The sequence below is a fragment of the Mus caroli genome, unplaced genomic scaffold (assembly GCF_978045245.1).
Source record: "Mus caroli unplaced genomic scaffold, Mus_caroli_1 scaffold_7, whole genome shotgun sequence".
In the NCBI taxonomy this organism is placed as follows: domain Eukaryota; kingdom Metazoa; phylum Chordata; class Mammalia; order Rodentia; family Muridae; genus Mus; species Mus caroli.
The window spans coordinates 115,776,020-115,802,540 of record NW_028227262.1 but is presented as its reverse complement, the minus strand read 5'-3'; the positions used below and the strand labels follow the sequence as shown (position 1 = coordinate 115,802,540).

Below are 26,521 nucleotides of genomic sequence, written 5' to 3'. Positions count from 1 at the left end.
AATTACATCTTTCCTATCATCTTCTAGGTGGCTAAAACTAGACTGTCACATCTCTTCAGGTCAAGGTTTTTGCCTGATATTTGGTAATTTCAGATACAGTGGGTAGAAAGAGCAAAGTTTGGCATAGGAGAGCCTTGGGGGGCGGGGGAGCATTGTAAACTCCCCTGCTGGCCAGCTACATTCCTTTGAACACTGAATTTAGCCATTCAGAAGCTCCCTGACTTCAGCATTAGTTGAAGTATGTGATGATCAAATGACCAGGAGTATATGGCCCTACTTTACCTAACTATATACTCTACCTCCTGCTATAGAAGAGTTATAAGAGTATTAAAAGATAGTCTCCAAACAGGTATAGTGGTGTGGGAAAATAATCCTTTTATTTGGGGGCCTATGGTAGAAGGATCACAAGTAATAGGACAACGTGGGCTTCTTGCAAGACCCCATCTAAAAAATTAGAAAGAAAGAAAGTGGGTAAATGAGCAGATAAGGAGGGTAGGTAGCTCAAACACCCCCTGCCTAACATAACTAAGGCCCTAGGTTCAATATCACAAAAATAAAGGTGTTAATAACTAGTCTTACATGGAAAGATGGCCCCATTGGTAAGATGCTTTTCCTTGCAAGCAAGAGGGCCTGACTTTGCCTCTCTGAAAACAAAATAAAAGAAATCCAGATATTGTAACATGTACCTGTAATGTCAGTGTTGGGAAAGTAGAGCTAGAAAGGTCTCAGGTGCTTGCCAGTCGGCCAGACTAGCCTAACCAGCAGGCTCCAGGTTCAGTGAGAAAACCTGTCTTAAAAACAAAAACTAAACAAACAAACCAAAAAACACATGGAGCATGGGCATTGAAGAAGAGTAAACATTTTTAGCCTCTGGCCTTCACATGTGTGTACACACACATGCACTTTCACTCACACACACACACACACACACACACACACACACTCCTCTTGTTTCTCTATTCTTCCATCTCCTCAACACAGTGCTTCACTGGTAGTAGATGCTTGAGAAGTACTAAATGTTTCTTCTAGAAAAAGAGCTTAGTAGAGGGTTTTCTTTGGACATAGTTATTCCATTTCTTTGTACTCATGCTATAGCATAAGAAATATGGCAGCAAGGTAGACTCCCTTCCTTCAACTAAAATGTTATAACAGAGAATGCCTACTCTCCAGTGTGGGGGCACCAGAGGAAAGAAGCTCTGCACTCACTGCAACCGAAAGGGCCCCCATCTCTCCTGGCACCCACTAAGCCAAGCTGAGGCACTGCTGTGGCTCTGCTGTGCAGTTACCACGGTGAGAACTGGATTAACCAACGCCACTGCAGGCCACAGCTTGCCACTTGGGATCTGGAAGCTGGCAAGCTTTTCCACCTAAGGCACTCTGCAATGTAGAGTTGCCAGTTATAATCATATGTCCAGGTGTTAATTAGCAAGTAGTTCGTTATTTGGCAGTTTAGAGTAATGCTATGGACCTTGCCCTAATCTTTCTGTCCAACATTTGATAAGTGCTTTATACATAAATTCCCCATTGCATTGGACTCAGTAAAAACTACAGAAAGAACTGCAGGTCAAAAATATTTTAATGTATCTTCCTTAATGGACTCATTTTCAAATAAAATCTTAAGCAACAGAAAAAATAGGCAGAATTTTCTCCATTAAGATTTTCCCCTCTCACATATACCTCCCTGCATCTCTTTATACTCAAGTGATACTCAGACCTCATGAAATAGGGGTTATGAAAATTCATGGAGTGTGAAAGTCTTGCCTGACCATGCTGGTGCTGGACCCCGGCCTTGACTTGGGAAACTTGAATACATTCGGCACACTGTCCACTTCTACTGTCACTAGATAGCTTCTGTGGTTTACTTTATCTGTCTCAGAGCTTGCCATGAAAGTGTTCTCAATGCTGTGTCCAATGTTTTACATAAATTACCGTCACTAAATTTCCCAGTCATATTTTTTCTTCTATGTAGTTTTATCATCTTGACTCACTATAAATATGATGCTTTATGAAGTATCTCAAATCTGCTCTCTGTGGTGGTGATGGTTGATTCTCATTGTTTACTTGTTTGGACTAAAAAACTTAAGGGAAGGGTATAGCAGAGATTACCAGAGGCAAGAGAAAGGGAAAATGATGTGCTTACATTTAGTTAATGTAACAAAGGAAAAATAGACCATTAGTGAGGTGTAGCTCTGGGCCACACCCTGGGCTGTGGTCCTTGACTAGAAAAAAAGGGGAAAAAAATGGGAAAGACATTTGAATATGGGGATTTCTATTCTTTGTGGAATTCCTGATCCATTGAGATGTTAGCAAGCAGTATGCTCTTCTCACTACGTCAACTATGCGCCTTCAAACCATGAGCCAGATTCAGCCTCTCCTCCTTTAGGTTGGTTCTTGGCAGCTGTTTGGCCACAACAATGAGGAAAGAAACTAGTACAGGGTGTATTTTAGTCATACTCCAGCCTCCCCTACCAAGATCTGTGTCTAATATTCTCAGAAATATTGTGAGCTGATTAGTAAAGAAAGCAATTAATGAAAAATAAAATCACTGACATCAACAGCAATGATAATAAGTGTGAATTAATCAGATATAATTACTCCATTAGACTGTACTAACCCCTGCTCTTGAAGTTATCTGCATCTATTGTGGCTCCCACCCAATCACTACCCATGGTACTGTTTTATTCCCAGGTCTTAGTTCAATGATGTCACATTGGCTGTTTAAAATCCACCATATTAGAACTGCTTATATAACCAAAGCCAGAGAACACAAGTTAAGACTCTTCCAACTCTAGGAGACCCAGCTATCAGATGGCTGTCAGCACACAACCAGCCATGCTTGTCTCTGTTCCTACCAGTTGTCATGAACTCGAGCCACCCCAGTTACCATTTCTCTTCAAGATGTCAAGATTCTCTACCCAAGACAGCTATATCTACCATAAGTTTCCTTGGTGCTTGATTCTAGTAACCATTAGACCCAGATTTTTGCTCTGAATTCATGTTCATGTTCTGACCTGGCTCTCTTTCCTTTTTGTCCCCAATGAATCAGCCATCTATTTCTCTGCATCTACCTCCCATTACTACCAACTGCTTCAAAGCCTTTGCCTTGCAGTAGTTAAGATCAAGGGTGTTGGAGACAGACTAAATGACTTTTAATGTGGCTCCACACCTAATGAAGAAGTAACAAAATTCTAGGCCTTTAGGTCGAGGCTTGGGAATGTAACCTTTGTGACTCATTGCTCCAAGGTATGCTAATCATACCTTGATAGCTACATTCCTTCCTCCACCTACCTGCTTCCTGGGTTCAAAGAGTGTTCATTCAAAGAAAGTCACCCTGACCAATGCCGGAAACTGCCATGCAAATGTGCTATTGTTAGGGGCTCTTAGAAACTGAGAGTTAACCAAAACAATTACCAGGTATTCTCTGTGACTCTTGTGACTTTACACTTCCTTGTGACTCTTAACTGGTATCTTTGGTATTTTTCCAACAACGCCCTCCCCACTTCCTTGAGTTGTGGTTTCTTCCTTTAAATACCCCCTTATACAGCTACTCGGTGCGCCATGGTCCTCTACCCCTGCGTGGTGTATGACCATGGGCCCGAGAACGCTCTCGAATAAAAATCCTCTTGCAGTTGCAGCAAGACCGTTTCTTGTGTGATTTGGGGTATCGCCTCTCCTGAGTCAGAACGTGGGGGAGTCCTCACGTTGTGGGTCTTTCACTACTAGTTATCTTTAGCTCCTTACTGACTCCTTTTAGTCTTAGTCTCATTATCCATATATAGATTGAGTGTCTTTACTTCATAGGATTATTATGAGAGATAAGTTAAGTTTAGAAATACCTAGAAAATTTTCAGTGCTACAGTAAGCAATATGTGCATATTTATTTAATGAAGTAAGTACTTGTTAGCTGGGTGCAATGGCTCATACATACAGCTTCAGCACCAGGACAGGAAATTATGAGTTCAAGGCCAGCTGGTCTATGTAATGAGACTTTGTCTCAAGTAACATGAATAAATACTTGGCAGTTGTTCTCCTGTCCACCAGATTACTGAGTAGTAAAAGTCGAGGACAGTATTATGAAATGTGTGTAAATCAAAGAAGAGAGAAACTGCCTAAGGTTGTAACAGAATAAGAACTATTGGGGGCTAGTGGAAAAAGAAATAAAATTCTTTTTAAAAAATGTAGCCACTGGGAATGGAGACAGATAAGAAGGAAAAAGGGTTATACTTCAGAATACATCACAAAAATTAAAATCTATAACATGAACTTTAGTATTTTCTTTCAAATATCTGTACTAGGGAAATAAAGACTATTTTATCTTTGACTCCCCCTCACCCCACCCCCACATCTAAGTGTTGAACTCAGACCCTCATGTGTGCTAGGCAGGCAGGCTCTAAGCTACACTCTAATCCCTAAAGGAACATTTCTCAAAATGCTTAGAAAATTCTCATTTTGATTTCAGCAATTAAATCAATTTTAGTTTTTACTAAAGGAAGAAATTCAGTTGTCACAAATTTAAGGTACTTATTCTAAATCAAATGTGCTTTGCACAAATGCCATGGAGACAGAGTGCGGGATGGGTGTCTGTGTCTATGAAAAGAGGAAGTCCGGGGCCAGAGCACTCGTTTGTCTGCCCATCTGGAAATCTCCAGTGATCCAGGCTCTTAATTTTACCTCATTCTTAGGAGAAAAGAGAAACAATAAGAGGAGAAAATGGGCTGCGAGGGCATTCTACTTTTCATTTAAAAAAATAATTCAAGTGATAACAGGAGCAGGGAGTTTAAAAGAAAAAATGAAAGGCCATTATAATGATTTGAATGCTCAGTCTGTATTTTGCTGTGGGTTCTATTGTTCTCAGCTACATGGGAACCATGGTAATTTTATGAATCATTAGAATTTTCTTTCCAAATTATATGTGCATGTTCTCAAAGTGCCTCCTCCTAAGTTCCCCACAGTAAAAGGCTGCTGAACAATTTCATTTAATGCATTTGAATCTTGTGCTAATGTTGTATTTTTAAATATTTGTACTTAGCAAACCAAAGACAAAATAATGACAGCTGAGTCTTTGTGCATTTTACATCTCCTACTTTTGAACTGAGTCTGTTTCCTTTCTCATGTTCTGTCTAGTGAGGAGTGGTGGAAACATGAAACCTAGGTTAGCATCATGGTGGCTTAAAAGTCCATGTTAAAAACACTCAAAACCAGTATTTGAGCTTTGTGCTTAGACGCATGTCCTCTGAGACACAGTGTCTGCAGAGAGTGCTACTGATGCCTGAACCTTACCTCTGTAGCCATGATGGCGCCCGGTGGCCAGGTCACTAATTAGGCCTTTCCATCCAAGTGTGAGCCACAGAAAAATCAGTGAGTGAAGGTGAGAGAGAGAGAGAGTGTTAATCTACTTCCTCGGGCATTATTCTTCCTATTTGGGGCATTAAAACATTCACACCTTTAAAAACAGTGATATTACAGATTTTTATCTTTTATCTTGTTTTAAGAATGAAGGAGTTTCTCTTTACTTAATAAGATAAAAGGTTAGATCTCTGTTTATCTACCTTTTTTTCTAATTAGTGAAATCCCACTGTCTAGAAAGCATTGTACATTCTAAGTGTTGGCTATGTCTTTCCCAGGGTGTAGGTGTTTCCTATGTGAAGACTGTCTAAGAAGGAAGTACTTCAAAGGCTCAATATTCTGGGTTTTAAGCACTTACTATTCTTATGCATGGTAGGAGAGCTGCCTCCCTGGGCAGTGTGTAGGTGGTTCTATTACTGTTCTTTTCACACTAGCTTTGGCAGGATGCCCTGGAGTTTAGTTCATTGGAATGCATCATGGGGATTTCCAAGCTCATTTTTGGTCCATTTCCTCACAAATAATGCACTCCAGTAGCTAAAGCCTAACAAAGAGAAGCCTGATTGATGTGGGCCGAAAACTTAGAAGGTGACCTAAAAACCAACGTTTCTGTTACCATGGGTGGCTGGAGATGTCATGAAGAATATCCTATTCCTTGCAAATGAAGAAAGGGACAAAGACTCACTCAACTCTCCCAAGTCTGTCAACAGAAAAATCATGTTAGGAGCCCAGCTCTCCTGTTGGCTAGTCTTTCAGTTTTGGGGTGCCTGCAACACATTCCAGCTTGTCCAACATGGAAAGGTCACATAGAGTAGTTAAGTTTGTTCCTAGAATGAGCTAGAATGCTGGGTTACAACTGCCAGATTTTTTTTTTTTTTTTTTTTATGAGAATCAACATTAGAAGTCATTCCTCCTCAGATGTTCTCACTCCTAGAATGGAGCAGATTTGGGTTGTAGTCTTCTTTTGAACGCATTTCCCCTTGCATGTGTGGATGATTGCACACTTGCTCACATACTCTCTGCCCTGAACAGGTCCATATGTTCCATTTTTACTGGAAGCCAAGCTTCGCATTCCTCCTCCTCCTCAGAGGACTCCAGAGCTCACCTCAGAGGTACCCAAGTAACCCAGGCTGAAATGATTTGTAGAGAAGCTTGTCAGCATAATTGATTATTATATGGTGTGAGCCACCAAAGACAGGTGAGCCTGCACAGAGTGGAACAAATTTCTATGTTGTATGCATCTCCCATTGGGGCCACCCTGTCTTCCTCCTCTGACATGTTGATTTATATATTTGCAACTCTTCCCTAATGAATCGTGTCCTGTTGTAAGACACTGGAACCTCCTGCTGAGCATCCTACCTCTGCTAACACAAGAACAGTAAAAGATCTGCTCTAAATTCTTGGTTCTGTTAGTTGGCCCTAACAGAAATGGTTGAGAATGTTTAATCTTTAAAAGGACAAAAGTCACATAAAATGTTTGAATAATGTTGCTACCTTAAGGAACAGGATCGAGTGATTACATGACATAGTTTAGTCACAGTGGCTTGAGAATGTAAGAAATGTAAAGAAATAAAAGCATATCCCAGCACCTTTGGTGGTAGCTTGATGTTCTGGCATCCTCTGCAAACCTTCTAACTGTAAACTGCTTTGAGTGTTAGACTTGCTATAAAATGGGGAAGCTAATGACTGTTCTACTTTCTCACAATCTGTTAGGATCTTACATGAGATATTTACAGTGTTGGGTGTTCTCAGGAACAGGAAGAGTAGTGTTAGAAAACGTTGTGGTTATGCTGATAGCAGCACAGGGGAAATTATGCTAAGACCCAGTTTGAAGAAATCTTAGTCCTGTGCCCTTCCAGTCTTGTCCTTTCATCTTAGGTATCAATTCCTGGTGAATTAAAATGCTTTGGGAAAAAATAAAAAGAGAAAAGAAGGCTTAACAGAGGACTTGAGGTATCCATAAATAGACCTTGGGCTAATGGCATTGAAGGTCCATGCCTCCAGAAGGCTGGCCAAACAGAACATCCAACTGATGAGCCTTCCTGTCTATCCTGTGTACCTACTGAGTTGCGTATGTCACACCTTCCTTCATGACACGATTCCAGTGAACTGTCTCTCTTCCCTCTCCTCACCCTGTGTTCACAGCGTGCTGAAAACCTGGCCTCACCAAATCCATCACTATAACAATTGTAAATGTTGTATAAACCTTCTGCAAGCATCCATCAGTCATCTTGACCTTGCTGAACATTGCACCATAGACTACCAAAGACATTAGCCCATCATTTACAGTTCGGTAGAAGCAACACAAACAGTGATTAGAAGATGGGCTGGTTGAGCTCAAATATTAGATGGAACTATTACTTTGTATTCGTGTGTTTGTGTTCCTTGTAGAACCTAGCACCTCAGTTTTTCCATCTGTAAAATAGAATGTTAATATGTACCTCGTTGGTGCCTAAATAAGATTACCATGAGTTAAATAAGATAATGCATATAATGTGTGTAGGGTTCACTATAATCTTATGGTTTGTTTCAAATTTTTCTTTAAAAGTTAAACCTCAAGAAGATAGGAAATCTGTGTGCCTGTGTGTGTACTGTGGTACTGCTACATCCTACAGCATAGTGTGGTGATAGTGCCTGCCACGTAACCGACGCCATATCAGTGAGTACTGGATGGTGAAAGATAGTTTGTCCATCTTACAACCCTTACGTTTACCTTAACATGAATTGTATTTACAGTGTAGTTATTTCCATATTAAGAGAAAGGAATCCTCATCTTGGCACTGAAGAGCTCTAAGGGTCAGAATTTGTCTTTCAGGATCTCTGTTCTCTACAGATGTGTCTGGACGGTTCCCTTTCAAGTCTTTTTGCTCTTGCAGCAAGTCAGCTGCTTTATTATTTCCTTTTGAATAAGTTAGCTTTAAGAAAGCCAGTATTTGTTGTGTTAAGAAACTAATAACAAGGGGATTTCCAAAATGTATTTGTTTCCGCTGTAGACTGTGGAATAGTAAGCCCTTAGGGCAGAATGTTTAGCTATACCCAGCTGTGAAGGACACTGATGACTGGAGGAAACCCTCCAGGTTCTCCTGTCTCCTGGGGAGTGGGGGTGGGGGGAGGGCTGGAGTAACCCCGCCTTGTTGTTTACTGTCCAGTGTTCTTGCTTACCCGCTTCCTCAGCACTTTTTCCTTACCTCTGGTTTTTGTTGGTGCTATTTTGGTGTTTTATTTTGTTTGACGTGAAAATGCTGGTACAGTACATGTTTTATTATAATGATATTTTGTCGATGGTCTTCTCTAAGTATAAACTACTTCAGTAGCATGGGAGGTCTAAGCTAATAGCACTGGCCAGGGTTGACCTGTTGTCGTTTCCTAAGAGGAAGAGTTCATGTAAAGTAAATAATCAAGAGGCCTCAGGGTGTTACTTGTATAGGTATCTCATAGTGACTGTGATTCTTATGACTGAGAAATCAAGATCAGTCAGCAGCTTCTTCTATACTATTCCCCTAGATATCATCTAACAAAATAAAATTATATTGATATACGAGAATAATGAAATGTGATCTGCTGTTATTTTCTCAAAAACAATTACTAATGTAAAACATAGTATTTCATTTTCCTATGCTGCCTTCTCACTTTAATCATGAAGCCAAGGTCATGGCACAGATTTAAATTATTCCAAATATCACGATCAGTTTTCCATATGCTTTCAAAGTTGAATCTATGGCCTCTTCTATTCATCTCAGATGAATTTATTTACAGTGATTACAGCATACTTATAGCATTGCACTTCCATACTCCAGAACAGTTGCACTTGAGAAACATCTACTCTAGAAATACTAAAAGTCAAACAAGAAGTTAGGAATAGCATCTGTTGGACTATCCAGAGACTACCCCACCCAGGGATCCATCCCATAATCAGCCACCAAACCCAGACAGTATAGCATATGCCAGAAAGATTTTGTTGAAGAGACCCTGTTATAGCTGTCTCATATGAGGCTATGCCAGTACCTGGCAAATACAGAAGTGGATGCTCACAGTCATCTATAAAATGGAACACAGGGCCCCCAATGGAGAAGCTAAAGAAAGCACCCAAGGTGCTGAAGGGGTCTGCAACCCTATAGGTGGAACAACATTATGAACTAGCCAGTGCCCCCAGAGCTCGTATCTCTAGCTGCATATGTAGCAGAAGATGTCCTAGTCAGCCATCACTTTCCACTGGGAAGAGAGGCCTCTTGGTATTGCAAACTTTATATGCCCCAGTACAGGGGAATGCCAGGGCCAAGAAGCAGGAGTGGGTAGGTAGGGGAGCGGAGGGGGGGGGGGCGGTAATAGGGAACTTTCGAGATAGCATTTGAAATGTTTGTAATAAAAAAAAAAGGAATAGCATCCATAATTAAGGAGTTATGTTTTGAAACTCCAGCTCCAGCTAGCTAGTCCCTGAGCACGTTATTAATCAGAACAGGACTCCTTAGAAGGTAAGAAGGAATCAAACTGAGGTCATCAGGCTGAGCCATCTCAGTCTCATTCTCCAAGGTGTTAAAGAGCAAATAAGCTTGTGTAATTACTTACATGAATTCTAAAGAAATCTAGTATTTTCTGATTCTCCAAATTTTTATATCATTTTTTCTGAGGCAGTTATAAATCCTGCTTAATTTTTTGGCCTGCAGAAGGAGCTTCAGAATGCTTCTCTTTGACTACACTGTAGATCTACATTTAAAGTAGGTATCAGGTCATTAGTGACATCAAAATGGATTCATTTGCTGCATCTTGTTTTTGGAAAAGAGATTTTCAAAATGTTCTGTCCTCTATACACATATTCTTCATAAAAGATTTGGCTTCTGACTGCCTCTCAGCCTGCTCTTCTGACACATCCACTCTCCGCTCTTCCCTCCTCCCCATCACAAAGGACCACTCAGTTGCTTGAGTCCAGTTTTAGTTCATATACACACTGTTTCACTAGCCTCAAGGTCTTTGCTAGCACTCTTGTTCAGCCTATAAAAACTCTTATTTTGGCACTCAATTCAGGTGCAAATCCTTCTTTCTTAACACTGTCCAACCATCTGCCTCAGCACCATTAACTTTTTCTATGCCTCTGCTGTATTTTAGATAAACTTATTTATTCATCCATAATTGCTAGTAGGCAGGAATCCTGTCCTTTTTTGTCCTTGAATCTTCAGTTAGACCAGTGTCACACACAGAAAAGATAGTTTTCTATTTAATGAATTAGTTAAATTTCTTTGATCTTCTCTAGACAGCTCTTACCTGGTGGCCAGCAGTAATAGTTTCAGTAATTGTGTTGTACCCTCACATTTAGAAAACGCAAAGGCCATTAAAACAGGATGCTGAGAAAGGCATTGCGAGGGGCGGACCAATCTTAGAACTTTCTGAAGGAGTATCTGTTTGTTTATGCAGTAAGTGGATAGAACAGTTTAAATCTGAAGTTTACCATCTGCCATGCACCACCAAGCAGATTTCACACACACACACACACACACACACACACACACACACACACACACACGTCTAGCACAAATGGCTTCCATCCTAACAGTGTAGCTACTGATGACCTTTAATCCTGAGCTTCTTCTCCCCATCAAATCAGATGTGAAACACTTCTGTAAATGCCCACTTCCATTCCACAGTTTCTCCAGGCTCTTGATCCCTGAGACTGTTCAAGTGTACTACTAGTCTGTTACTCCATAGGTCTTTTACCTTGCCTTGCTCTGCAGCGTCACATTGTATTACGACTTTACTTATCATTCCTCTTTGAGTGGTCAGCTTTTTGTTGTTGGTCATTTCCTGGTTTTGCTGTAGGTATAAGATGTTTTTATTGAGAAACAAACTTCAGAGTACATCTTCAATTACCTACTTGTCATCCTCCTTCCTCAGTAAGGACTGAAGGAAACCATTGTATAGACAGGAGTTACAGAGCTTACTAAGCACCTTTTGTGTGTCAGGTCCTATATATATCCTGTCTCTTCAGAAATCTTATGGACCATTGGGAGAACAATTAAAAACATGGAAATATTATAGAAAACCAATTTAAGATGTTCTCGCTGTTTTTAGCAGGAAGCCCTCTCCCCTCTCAGTGTGGGCTAAGAAAGAATCTTCCAGCAGGGAAGGGAAAATGTCTTCCCTCAGCTTGGAAAGATAAGAAAATGGTTTCCAGACAAAGGGGACAGGGGACAGAGCATTTTAGGCAATAATAAGACCCTGAAATAGCTATGGGTGATTGAAAGGATTCCACCATAGCTTAACCTTACAGATTGGGGTGGGGGTGGTAGGAAGCTAGAGATGAAAAATGGAAGCCATCTAAAGGGCCTTTTGCATTATTAGAAGAACACCAACCTAGCCACTACAAAGTTTGAAGGCAGTGAGAGACATGATCAAATGTAACTTAAAACTGTTTCCTATTCTGTTAAGCTTCACATCGTAAACAGTAGTCATCTTAAGTTCGAAGACTGTTCATGCTTTTAGTCATGCAGTAGCTACCCATTCCAAACCTATCCGGCACCTTAGGACCCTTTGTTTCCCTATCAGAGTCTACCTCCCTCAGGGAGGCTACTAAGGACCCTGTGTTTCCCTATCAGAGTCTACCTCCCTCAGGGAGGCTACTACTCTAGCTGATCTCATCAATGATTATTCATGTGGGGGTTTGATTTTGGTTTTGCTCCCCCCTTCTGAAAGTACCATGTATTACTTCACTGAATACAATTTATAAATAACCTACATTGCGTTAGCTATACAGGCCCAGTGTTAGTGATATGAGGGAATGGTCATTGACTTTATTTTTTTAAAATTACAGTCTAGTGGATGAGATAGCCAAGGGAACCAGTGATTATCAGAACCCACAGAAGAAGACACTTAAAGTGGGTAACACATGTGCTAACGCATCAAGAAAGGGATTCATGACAGGAAGAGCATTGTAGACAGAAAGATCTACTGGCATGAAGGCATAGAGGCAGGGGGTTAGCTGGATGCAAGTGTGAGATAGTAACCTAGTATGGTTAAGCAAAGGATGTGCATGAAACCGGAGAGAAGCCTAGGGCAGTAGAGGAGCCAAAATTAAACAGGTTTGTATTATAGGAAGAGAAATGCATAGATGGGAAAAGAAGCCCTAAAATTCTCCTCTGCATGTCCAAGCATGTCGTGAGGCCTACTTGCTGTAGGAAATATCCTTACAAATACATTTTCAGCAAATGTAAAGGGATGGTCTATGCCAAATGTTTCTATGTTTTGAGGGCTTTTTAAAAGTCCATTAATAAGAATAAAGATAGCCTCTACAGTCCTTTCCCAAAGATTCACTGTAGCACTAATGTATGAAGGCTTTCAAGTCTCCCAGTATAGAAACAATTTCAGTTTTCTTTATCTTATCATTTTCGAAAGCATTTGAGTATGGAGCCAACTTTCTATAATATAATGTTTATATTTATTTTATGAAGCCCAATATTGGCAAACAGTGGTTGGGTCTCAAACAAAACCAAACGAAACCAACAATACTCTCCATTCATAAGGGTTGTTTGTCTGTGCATTGATTAGGATCCACTCTAGGATCACCTTCATGCGGGGCAAGAGTTCTTATACATACTCCGCCCCAGCCCCGCCCCAGCCCCGCTCCAGCCCCGCCCCAGCACGTTGGGCACTCTTGTATCCCTGTGAGAACTCCAGCTGTTGATGTTTCAGAACAGCTTCTCATTGCATTCGCTGTCTGGGGATCTTTTTTCCCCTTGTTTTTTGCCATGCCCAGACTTCATTACCTGCTAATGAAGAACTGTGAACTTAGCTGTTTCTAAACAAATATAAATCCCTTTAAATGTGTTTAATAGCAATTATAATGAATAAAATCACTTTTACTTATTATGAAGTCCTTATGCTCACACTCACAGTCTTCTAAATTAATACTGCACCAGTAAAGCTGTGACGATGCTTGAACCAAAAATCAAACAAATAAAACCAGGATTGGCCTTGTTGAGATTTAATGTTTCCAGCGTTTATCTGTCAGGACCACTGATTTGGAAACTGTTGTAACTTCTTGGAAAAGGTAGACCTTTTTCCCCATAAAAATTCCCATCATTTTGCAGAGTGCAGTTTCATTTTCCTTGAAGAGAACGTAGTGATTGATTATCCAGAGTGCTGCGGTGACAAGGTAAACCAACCAAATAGCTTGGAAATTGTATGTAATCATATAGCATCACATAGGGGCCATGTCGAGCACAGCCATTGGAATTAAATTGTGCCTTTCTCGTTAGTCCCTGCTGGTATTTCCTGCTCCCCTCCAAAACCTCCACCTCCAGAGACTATTCAGTCATCCTTTCCCCTCCAAACTGTCAGTTCCATTCTTATTACCCAAACGCACTGCAGTAGATAGAGAACAAACCCCCCTCACCCAAAGAGATTGCAAGCTGCAGGTGCCTGTTTCCCACATCCCTTGCCTATGTGACTTTCAGTGAGAAGATTTTACATTTCCTCTGTGAGCATCCTTTATTAGTTCTGAAGATGCTGCCACGTGATGAGGAAGTGAAAGGAAGGATGGGAGATGAATAAGAGGAAAAGGGGCATGTCAGCGCTTTGAGAAGCTGATGATCTAGTTGTGAAGGCCAGACACACCTGCAGAAGCCTGAGAACAGCTACACACTACTAATTCAGCCAGTGTCAGAGTACCAATGCACAGATTGAATACGTGAGTCAGAGGGCCAATAAAGGAGCAGTCAAATTACCCTTGTTATTAGTGGACTAAATTGAGTCATAGTAAAGGAAGGGGCTACCCAAGCTCCCCGAAGCTGATTATCAATCGTGTAATTGAGGACAGAGCCAGGCCCTTTCTCCTAATGATCAGAGTAATCTCCTCGTGTTCGTCTTACACTGCTTTAGAATTGCAGCAGGCTTTGTGAGGGTGGCTGAGCTCCTCTCTGCTTTATTAATTGCTGTCCACATTTTGTAGCATATCTTGTGTTCTGAATTGGGATGAGGATTTTAGATGCTTAACGTGGGGACATGTAGCCGGGCAGAATCAATTCCTGTCAGTCACACACAAATACAGAGGAATGGGATTATAGATCAGGGTGAAGCTGCAGTGCTTTAATCTCAAAATCAATACAGAAAAGGAAGTTGAACTTGTGAGGATTCTATAGAGACTGTAATTTGGTTTCCTGTGAGGTTTGCCTTACATAATATAATGTTCCTTTCTTCTCTCCTTCTAATTATTTCAGTAGGAATGGGAAGGGGAGGGAGGGGCAGGCATAGGAGGGAGAAGCCTCTACCACCAAATCATCTCAAATAAGCATACAACTGTAGCTCATAAGTCAAGCTAATCCTCCATGTATTTACTTTGATCTGATCTTTTTATTTTCAGGGAAAAATTGTCTAAAATCCTGTCTCCATGGTGTATCTTTAAGCATAATAAAATGCTTCTTTGATTCTTTCCTAGGTCACTGTGAGACTGTAAAAGGTATTTTTTAATATTTACTTTTATGGCTAACTCTGCTTTAGCCTGTGTGATTTTATTCTAATAAATAGCAAACTCTTTATTGACCAAAGGATTCTAGGCTGGTAGGCATGCGATTAATATTTACTTCAGTGTGTAATTCTGCTCTTGTTGCAAGAGTCATGAAATAATGGTTTAAAAAAAAACTGAGTCTTTTCTCAAAGATTTAGAAGTTATTGAATGTTCCTCTTTTCAGAAGCAACACTAACTTGCTGCATAGTGCTCTAGTCTTGAGATGGTTTTATTATTTTTAAGTTTGGAAGTTCTTTGTTTCAATAAAGTCATAGTCTATGTGTGCCCTTCTTCACCTATGCTGACAACTGTGCCATCATTTGGCCCTCAAGAGCCTTCCTCTGAAAAGAGCTATTGAAGGCTGCTGAAGCTTTAAGAGTCAGGTAGAATGGGCTGTCTTCTGTCCACTGGGGGCATGTCCTTGCAGGAGACTGTAGAGCCCAGCAGCAATCTCTTTTCTTAGGCTCCAGCCATGCCTTGAGCAGTTTAGTTTCACCATGTGATTCCACCATCGTGTGCAACCTTAGCACAGGCTAAAAACAACCCAGCCAGGAAGTTGTGAATGGAAACCTCCAAAGTGAGCAAAAGTAGCCTTTCTCTGGGAGTTGGCTATCTCCTTTTGTTGTTATGGTAATAGATATAAGTGAGAAGCACAGTGAACTCACAGAAAATAATGGGATGTGGTCAAAACTCAGGGCCAGTGCTAAAGCAGAGTAGGAGGTAAAATGAGCAGAGCCTGGGCCCTTGCTTTCCTGTCTCTTCTTTCTCAGCCTGTTTACTCCTCTCTTCACTGACAATAATTGCAGGAGTGCTGAAAGGGTTAACTAAGTTGAAGCAAGTGACGTGCTCAGTGTTGTGTCCTGTACTTGTAAGACCCCTATAAACTCATGATAACCATGAGTATTGTGTGATTTCAAATGATACAACACATGCTGCAGACGCCCTGCAGGCTGTAAGAGATGACCCAAATGTTACTTGTTGTTCTTAATTCAGTGGTGGTTTTGAAATTTAAAATAAACCATGGAAGCCTTTTTCTTTTCCCTGCCTTTAGGAGATCTGTACTCAAGTAGTAATAAATCTCAAAGATGGTAAATAAGGCTTCTATTCACTATGAACACTCTTTCTTAAAACCAAAAAGAAGTTCCAATAGTGGTAACAGGAGCCTATAATCCCAGAACTTGGGAAATGAAGGCAGGAGGGTCATTAATTTAAGCCATTCTGGGCTGTCTCATGAGTTCAATGCCTACCTGAGCTACATAGCAAAACTCAGTCTCAAAAACAGCAAGGAATGGGGATGTTGCTCAGGGAAAGAGTGCAAAATCCTGGTTTCCATCCACAGCACCATTAAAAAAAAAAAGAATAAAAAAATAATCAGATACAGAAATATCTGTAGATGCCGTGAAGTCCACAAAATCTTTTGAAAAATTCCTATCCTGTGTCATTTCTGTGAAAATGCCTTTCAGATCTTTGAAAGACTAGCTCTGTGTAATATATTTATTTGGTTGTTGATTTTAATCCATATTTTTAGATGCCACAAACCCTCAGAAAAGTCAAGTGCTATCACATCCTTTCAGTTGTCCTTGTACATTATTTCTAAATAAACATCTCATGTTTTCTGTGTCTTCTCCTTTGTATTGCTTTCCAGAGCACAATCATCGTGGAGAAGACAGTACAAGACCTCATGAACCTTATGCATGACTTGAGTGCATATTCAGATCAGTTCCTCAACATGGTGTGTGTGAAGCTCCAGGAGTACAAGGACACGTGCTCCACAGCCTACAGGTAGGGCACTAGTGGGGATGCTGACTGGGTGTTTACAAACGCATTCCTACTGATATGATCTGAAGCCTGCCTACTGTCAGAAAAGGACAGTTACACCTATCCTTTTAGCATCAGTTGAAGGGAGAAAAACTCTGGTATGAACTTGAAACCTGTTAGGCCTCAGATTTCTTTTTTCTGGGTTCAACAGATCATCTGGAGCTCATGGCAAGATCATAGCACTTCACATGGAAACCCAATAATAGGAACATCACGGCCTGGTTGGCAAGACTTGGAACAATTGCAGACAAAAGAGAATTAGAATAAAGTACTAAATTATATGTGATATATAATTAAGGATGGGAGGGACAGTACAATGTATAGTTATAATCTGTGAGAAATCCCAGAGAAAAGTGATTACAGACAGGAATGAGTTTGTAGAAGGTGGCATATGTGCTGGACAAAGGATGTTCATGGAAGTGTAGAAAATAATTAATGCATTGCAATAAAGGAAGGGCACACTAACACAGTGGCCTGGCACTGGGAGGAGACAGTAAGAGTTACCTAAGTAGGACATAGTGAGAGATAGTGTTACCTAGGAAGACAAGATTTGGCATGTAGATGTCCTAAGAGTTCTACAGGAGTAAAGAAAAACAGTAATCTGAAAGAGTGATGTCATTCCCATGATGCAAGCCTCCCTCATTCCAGCAGGAAGTATTATTTATCCATTGTCTCATGCCTCAGTTAAATTTAAAAAGCCCTTATCCCATTGAGTTGTGCTCCCAACAATATTTACTTTTTGTTTTCCTCAAAATATCAATATGTTAGATTAAAATCATATACTATATTTTTATATACAGTTACAGACCAAATAAACATCATGGTAATTCAAAATATTAAAATATATTCTGTGGTAACAGAAAATGTAAGTTTTAATTTTTAAACAAATTTGCTTTGCCAAAAATTACAACCTAGTAAGCAAATGTTTCAAGCATAAAAATGTATTCCATACAATAAAACTTAGTGAAGAAATAAAATACAAGTGGTATTCAAAATAGAAAAATGAAAAAGTCCATAAATGGAGCTTTTAGTATCTTTATAAATATCTGATGGAAGATTTCAAATCCCTGGGATTTTTACTTTTTTTTTTTTAATTTTTACTTGAAAAGTAGTAATTGAAGCTACTCAGAAAACAATGAGATGTTTAAGTATGCAATGATTAAATCAACTAATTGATATATCTGTCACCTCATATAATTTATAATGTGATGTGAACATTTAAATTTTACTAAGCAGATTGTGGGAGGGATGTGTTGGCTTTGTTTGCTTTGGTTTGATTTTTCAAGGCAGGGTCCCTCTGTGTCCCTTGCTGTCCTGGAACTCAACTCTGTAGACCAGGTTGGTATCAACTCTAAGATCCACCTGCTTCTGTGTCAGAATGCAGGGATTAAAGACATGAACCACCACACCCAGCCAATTTTTAAAAATATGTTGAATTTAATGGATATTATGTCCTAGAGCAAACACCCCTTTCCCCCTGCCAACCCCATTGCGCCACACACACACACGCACACACACATGCACACACACACACAGCTTAAGTAACCACCTTTTTACCCTCTACATCTCAGGATTTGAATTGTAAAGATTCTACATCTAAAAGAGAATACGTGATATTTCTGTTCCCAGTCTTTGGAAACATTTAAAATAGTGATTTTTACAAATGTGTTTATGATATGCCAAAAGACCTGATGTTTACAAGTATTTACATTCATATCAAAACAACTATATGTCAGCTTTAATATGTGGAGAGGAGGCTGTAGTTTTACAAATTATTTTAGTGGGTACACAAATTGCTGAAGCCACTGACCTAACGTATTTGTTTGAAATTGGAATTTCTGGCTCACTCCAAGGGTGTTCTATTTCTGGGGAAATAAATTCCAAAATGGTTGTACCAATGTGTCACCTATCAAATGAAAATTTTAAAACATTTTAAACATTGAAGCTTCAATTTTAAGCAATGAAGTAGTTTTAAAATAATGTTTTAATAACATTGTGGTTTATGTTTGTGTAGAACCACCATTAAACTTAAAGATTTTTTTAAAATATACATATGTATTAGTTAGGGTTTTACTGCTGTGAACAGACACTATGACCAAGGCAAGTCTTATAAAAAAAAAAAAAAACAACATTTAATTGGGGCTGGCTTACAGGTTCAGAGGTTCAGTCCATTATCAAGGTGGGAGCATGGCAGTATCCAGACAGGCATGGCGCAGGAGTAGCTGAGAGTTCTATGTCTTCATCCAAAGGCTGCTAGTGGAAGACTGACTTCCAGGCAACTAGGGTGAGGATCTTATACCCACACCCACAGTGACACACCCATTCCAACCAGGTCACACCTATTCCATCAAGGCCACACCTTCAGATGGTGCCACTCCCTGGTCCAAGGATATACAAACCATCACATTCCACTCCCTGGTCCCCATAGACTTGTTCAAAAACATGAGTCTATGGGGGCCATACTTAAACATAGCATAATGCAAAATGCATTTAGTGCAACTTTCAAAGTCCTCATAGTCTATAGCAGTTGCAACAATGTTAAAAGTCCAAAGTTCAATGTCTCTTCTGAAATTCATTCAACTTAATTAACTGTAATCCCCAAAGCAAGGCAGGAAACCAGCTGGGCAAACTCCAAACTCTGCATCTCCATGGCTGATGTCAAAGTGGTCTTCAGATTTCCACTCCTTTTTCATCTTTTTTGACTGCAACAAACTGCTTCCTCCTGGGCTGGTTCCACTCCCTGTTAGCAGCTTTCCTCAGCATGTATCCCATGGCTCTGGCATCTTTAACATCTTTGAGTCTCCAAGGCAATTTCAATGTTACAGCTTCTTCTTTCAGTGTCTGGGATTCCACTTGATCTTTTGGACTCCTCCTAAGGGCTAGCACCACTTCTCCATCTCTGTCCTCTGTAGCACTCTATGCTCAGGTTGATCCACTCCATTATGGCTGCTGTTCTTGGTGATCATCCCATGGTACTGACATCTCCAATACACTGGGGTGTTCCACTCCAACTAGGCTTCACCAATAGCCTCTCATAGGCTCTCTTCAGGGTGCCAAGCCTCAAATCCTTTGCATGACGCCTTCAATCCTGGGCCATCAACTACAGCTGAAGCTTCACCTTCTCCAATGGGCTTCCCTGGCCTTTCACAGTGCTAAGCCTCAGCTTCTCTCCATGATCCCTTCATTCATTCACAAGCAGTACCACCGGAGTGACTCTTACACATTATCAAGTCCAGCCGCAGCATGAGGTACAACCTTGGGTATCTCTGGAACACAGCTTCTTTGTGCTCCCAGAAAACAATTTCCAGAAGATTTCACCTCAACGATAATGGTCTCTTCTTAATCACCGCTAATTCCTTAGCTCCAGCTAACCAGCATCAATTTTCCCAGTAGTTCCTTCCATTCTTTTTTTTTTTTTGATTTTTAATATTTTTATTACATATTTTCCTCAATTACATTTCCAATGCTATCCCAAAAGTCCCCCATAGTGCCCCCCACTTCCCTACCCACCCATTCCCATTCTTTTGGCCCTGGCATTCCCCTATATTGGGGCATATAAAGTTTGCAAGTCCAATGGGCCTCTCTTTCCATTGATGGCCGACTAAGCCATCTTTCGATACATATGCAGCTAGAGACAAGAGCTCCGGGGTACTAGTTAGTTCATCATGTTGTTCCAACAATAGGGTTGCAGATCCCTTTAGCTCCTTGGGTACTTTCTCTAGCTTCTCCATTGGGAGCCCTGTGATACATCCAATAGCTGACTGTGAACATCCACTCCTGTGTTTGCTAGGCCCCGGCATCGTCTCACAAGAGACAGCTATATTTGGGTCCTTTCAGCAAAATCTTGCTAGTGTATGCAATGGTGTCAGCGTTTAGAAGCTGATTATGGGATGGATCCCTGGATACGGCAGTCTCTAAATGGTCCATCCTTTCATCACAGCTACGAACTTTGTCTCTGTAACTCCTTCCCTGGGTGTTTTGTTCCCAATTCTAAAAAGGTGCACAGTGTCCACACTTTGGTCTTCATTCTTCTTGAGTTTCATGCGTTTAGCAAATTGTATCTTATATCTTGGGTATCCTAAGTTTTGGGCTAATAACCACTTATCAGTGAATACATATTGTGTGAGTTCTTTTGTGATTGTGTTATTTCACTCAAGATGATGCCCTCCAGGTCCATCCATTTGGCTAGGAATTTCATAAATTCATTCTTTTTAATAGCTGAGTAGTACTCCATTGTGTAAATGTACCATAATTTCTGTATCCATTCCTCTGTTGAGGGACATCTGGGTTCTTTCCAGCTTCTGGCTATTATAAATAGGGCTGCTATGAACATAGTGGAACATGTGTCCTTTTTACCGGTTGGGACATCTTCTGGATATATGCCCAGGAGAGGTATTGCTGGATCCTCCGGTAGTACTATGTCCAATTTTCTGAGGAACCGCCAGACTGATTTCCAGAGTGGTTGTACAAGCTTGCAATCCCACCAACAATGGAGGAGTGTTCCTCTTTCTCCACATCCTCGCCAGCATCTGCTGTCACCTGAATTTTTGATCTTAGCCATTCTGACTGGTGTGAGGTGGAATCTCAGGGTTGTTTTGATTTGCATTTCCCTGATGATTAAGGATGTTGAACATTTTTTCAGGTGTTTCTCTGCTATTCGGTATTCCTCAGGTGAGAATTCTTTGTTCAGTTCTGAGCCCCATTTTTTAATGGGGTTATTTGACTTTCTGGAGTCCACCTTCTTGAGTTCTTTATATATATTGGATATTAGTCCCTTATCTGATTTAGGATAGGTGAAGATCCTTTCCCAATCTGTTGGTGGTTTTTTTGTCTTATTGATGGTGTCTTTAGCCTTGCAGAAGCTTTGTAGTTTCATGAGGTCCCACTTGTCAATTCTCGATCTTACAGCACAAGCCATTACTGTTCTATTCAGGAATTTTTCCCCTGTGCCCATATCTTCAAGGCTTTTCCCCACTTTCTCCTCTATAAGTTTCAGTGTCTCTGGTTTTATGTGAAGTTCCTTGATCCACTTAGACTTGATCTTAGTACAAGGAGATAGGAATGGATCGATTCGCATTCTTCTACATGTTAACAACCAGTTGTGCCAGCACCATTTGTTGAAAATGCTGTCTTTCTTCCACTGGATGTTTTTAGCTCCCTTGTCAAAGATCAAGTGACCGTAGGTGTGTGGGTTCATTTCTGGGTCTTCAATTCTATTCCATTGGTCTATTTGTCTGTCACTATACCAGTACCATGCAGTTTTGATCACAATTGCTCTGTAGTAGAGCTTTAGGTCCGGCATGGTGATTCCACCAGAGGTTCTTTTATCCTTGAGAAGAGTTTTTGCTATCCTAGGTTTTTTGTTATTCCAGATGAATTTGCAGATTGCACTTTCTAATTCGTTGAAGAATTGATTTGGAATTTTGATGGGGATTGCATTGAATCTGTAGATTGCTTTTGGCAAGATAGCCATTTTTACAATGTTGATCCTGCCAATCCATGAGCATGGGAGATCTTTCCATCTTCTGAGATCTTCTAGAATTTCTTTCTTCAGAGACTTGAAGTTTTTATTATACAGATCTTTCACTTCCTTAGTTAGAGTCACGCCAAGATATTTAATATTATTTGTGACTATTGAGAAGGGTGTTGTTTCCCTAATTTCTTTCTCAGCCTGTTTATTCTTTGTGTAGAGAAAGGCCATTGATTTGTTTGAGTTAATTTTATATCCAGCTACTTCACCGAAGCTGTTTATCAGGCTTAGGAGTTCTCTGGTGGAATTTTTAGGGTCACTTATATATACTATCATATCATCTGCAAAAAGTGATATTTTGACTTCATCTTTTCCAATTTGTATCCCTTTGATCTCCTTTTGTTGTCCAATTGCTCTGGTTAGGACTTCAAGTACAATGTTGAATAGGTATGGAGAAAGTGGACAGCCTTGTCTAGTCCCTGATTTTAGAGGTATTGCTTCAAGCTTCTCACCATTTACTTTGATGTTGGCTACTGGTTTGCTGTACAAACTGGCTACACAAACAAGACCCAACATTTTGCTGCTTACAGGAAACTCATCTCAGAGAAAAGGATAGACACTACCTCAGAATGAAAGGCTGGAAAACAATTTTCCAAGCAAATGGCATGAAGAAACAAGCTGGAGTAGCCATTCTAATATCTGATAAGATTGACTTCCAACCCAAAGTCATTAAAAAAGACAGGGAGGGAAACTTCATACTCATCAAAGGTAAAATCCTCCAAGAGGAACTATCAATCCTGAATATCTATGCTCCAAATACAAAGGCAGCCACATTCATTAAAGAAACTTTAGTAAATCTCAAAGCACACATTGCACCTCATACAATAATAGTGGGAGACTTCAACACACCACTTTCACCAATGGACAGATCATGGAAACAGAAACTAAACAGGGACACAGAGAAACTAAGAGAAATTATGAATCAAATGGATCTGGCAGATATCTACAGAACATTCTATCCTAAAACAAAAGGATATACCTTCTTCTCAGCACCTCATGGTACCTTCTCCAAAATTGACCACATAATTGGTCACAAAACAGGCCTCAACAGATACAAAAATATTGAAATTGTCCCATGCATCCTATCAGATCACCATGGACTAAGGCTGATCTTCAATAACAAAATAAATAATAGAAAGCCAACCTTCACGTGGAAACTGAACAACACTCTTCTCAATGATAACTTGGTCAAGGAAGGAATAAAGAAAGAAATTAAGGACTTTTTAGAGTTCAATGAAAATGAAGCCACAACATACCCAAACTTATGGGACGCAATGAAAGCATTTCTAAGAGGAAAACTCATAGCTCTGAGTGCCTCCAAAAGGAAACTAGAGAGAGCACACATTAGCAGCTTGACAACACACCTAAAAGCACTAGAACAAAAGGAAGCAAATTCACCCAAGAGGAGTAGACGGCAGGAAATAATCAAACTCAGGGGCGAAATCAACCAAGTGGAAACAAGAAAAACTATTCAAAGAATCAACCAATCAAGGAGCTGGTTCTTTGAGAAAATCAACAAGATAGATAAATCCTTAGCCAGACTCACTAGAGGGCACAGGGAAAGCATCCTAATTAACAAAATCAGAAATGAAAAAGGAGACATAACAACAGATCCTGAAGACATCCAAAACACCATCAGATCCTTCTACCAAAGGCTATACTCAACAAAACTGGAGAACCTGGATGAAATGGACAAGTTCCTAGACAGATACCAGGTACCAAAGTTGAATCAAGATCAGGTTAATGATCTAAACAGCCCTATATCCCCCAAAGAAATAGAAGCAGTCATTAATAGTCTCCCAACTAAAAAAAGCCCAGGACCAGATGGGTTTAGTGCAGAGTTCTATCAGACCTTCAAAGAAGATCTAATCCCAGTTCTTCACAAACTATTCCACAAAATAGAAACAGAAGGTACTCTACCCAACTCATTCTATGAAGCCACAATTACTCTGATACCTAAACCACAAAAAGACCCAACAAAGATAGAAAACTTCAGACCAATATCCCTTATGAATATTGATGCAAAAATCCTCAATAAAGTTCTTGCTAACCGAATCCAAGAACACATCAAAACAATCATCCATCCTGACCAAGTAGGTTTCATCCCAGGGATGCAGGGATGGTTCAATATACGGAAATCCATCAACGTAATCCAGTATATAAACAAACTCAAAGACAAAAACCACATGGTCATCTCGTTAGATGCGGAAAAAGCATTTGACAAGATCCAACACCCATTCATGATAAAAGTCTTGGAAAGATCAGGAATTCAAGGCCCATAGTTCCTTCCATTCTTAACTCTAGAGCCAGAGGTACATGGCTGAAGCTGCCGAGTTCTGCTGCTTATAGGAACTAGAACATGATCCCCTTGTATTATTACATTATCACTAGCTTTATGTTTTCTAAATCCTTCACTGCCTAAGCTTGGCTATCCTGGTTCTTTCTCTGTAGATTGACCTTGAATGTAGAGATCAGCATGCTTGTCTCATGGGATTAAAGGTCTGTACCACCATGTCTGGATCTAATTTAGCTGGGTAGGATCTTGCCCCAAGGTCCCACTCCCTTAATCTTTATCTCCTAGAACACAAGATTTTGTTCCATTTCACTTCCTGGTACTCCTTTAATACTCAAACCATATATTTTATATTTTTCCTTTCTAAGCTTGCTATGCTTGTTCAAACTTCTCTTCATAAGACTTAACCAGAGAACAAAGTCTCTGCTGGGCTTTTTTGAAACTTCTTTTGTCAATGCAATTAATCCAAGTCTCTTCACCTTAGCCTCAGGCAAACTTTTCAGACAAGGGCAAAAAGTAGCCACATTCTTCACCAAAATACCACAAAACCAATCTTTATGCCACATTCTGAAATTCTTCTCCTTTGAAATCTCTTGGGCCAGGTCAACACAGTTCAAATTACTCCCAGCAACAAAGTCTTCCATATTCCTACTAGGATGACCCATTAAGCCCCATTTAAAGCATTCCACTGCTTTCCAAATCCAAAGTCCCAAAATCCACATTCTTTCAAATAAAAGCATGGTCAGGCCTATCACAGCAATACCCCACTCCGAGTACCAACTTCTGTATTAGTTAGGGTTTTACTGCTGTGAACAGACACTATGACCAAGGCAAGTCTTATAAAAAAAAAAAAAAAAAAAAAAGAACATTTAATTGGGGCTGGCTTACAGGTTCAGAGGTTCAGTCCATTATCATCAAGGTGGGAGCATGGCAGTATCCAGACAGGCATGGCGCAGGAGTAGCTGAGAGTTCTATGTCTTCATCCAAAGGCTGCTAGTGGAAGACTGACTTCCAGGCAACTAGGGTGAGGATCTTATACCCACACCCACAGTGACACACCCATTCCAACCAGGTCACACCTATTCCATCAAGGCCACACCTTCAGATGGTGCCACTCCCTGGTCCAAGGATATACAAACCATCACAACATATGTCTAATTATTGCCACAAAGTAATTTCTCACCAGTAATAATGCTGATGAATATTACTTACAGTTCCACTATAATAAATAACCTAATAAAGTAATTGGTTCTAGAATCTAAATTCTACTGATAGGTACTTTATAGTCTTGTGGCTTTAGTTATTTTGACAGGAAAGTTTTAATTTCCTAGAGTTTGCCACCCTCTTCATTACTTCCTCTCAACATGTGAAGTGATTGGAAGCCAGCATGTATTAGTCAGGTTTGCATTACTATATTAACCTGCATGGTGAAAAGGTTTATTTTAGCTCACTTCTGGGATGCTAGTCCAAGATCACATGGACTCATTGCTGTGAGCCTCTGATAAAGGCTTTTATATCAAAGCAGAAGTGCCCAGTGAAGCCAGCAATTTGCATCTTGAACCAAGAAACAGAGAAACATTATGAGACCAGGCTGCCACAATTCCTTTTGAAAACACATACTCAAATTCCACTTCTTTTTATTAGAGTGAAATCATTTTTATTCCTTGCATATGAAAATCTCACATGTTTATGAGGATAATTATTATATGAAAATCTTTTATATTTATGAAAAGTTATTTTATAAAAAAAAATCTTGCATATTTGTGAAGATAGTTATTGTTCATTTCCAGTTCATTATGGTTCATTGTGGAACATTTCCTGTATCTGGCATACTTTGGATCTAAATCATCCCAGTCATTATTCCCCATTGTCATTAGCCTGATATTGTCCATCTTATTGTCTTGACTTCCCCAAGCCTAGACTGCACTGAGGTATGCTCTGCATGATAAAACAGCACTGCCACGTGCCTCCTTGTGGCCAAGGCTAGACTCAGTTATTTCTGTGTCCTGTCATTGCATTGGATGGAGCTTCACTGAGCCTCCAC

General features: G+C 40.1%; 1 protein-coding gene across 1 annotated transcript in view; it reads left to right on the top strand.

The window, feature by feature from the left end:
- Exoc4 (exocyst complex component 4) overlaps nt 1-26,521 on the top strand; it is a 735,179-nt gene that overhangs the window by 549,073 nt on the left and 159,585 nt on the right. Inside the window, exon 12 of the mRNA XM_021164590.3 lies at nt 16,482-16,618. Coding sequence (XP_021020249.1) covers nt 16,482-16,618 — 137 coding nt within the window. The remainder of the gene's footprint in view (nt 1-16,481; nt 16,619-26,521) is intronic.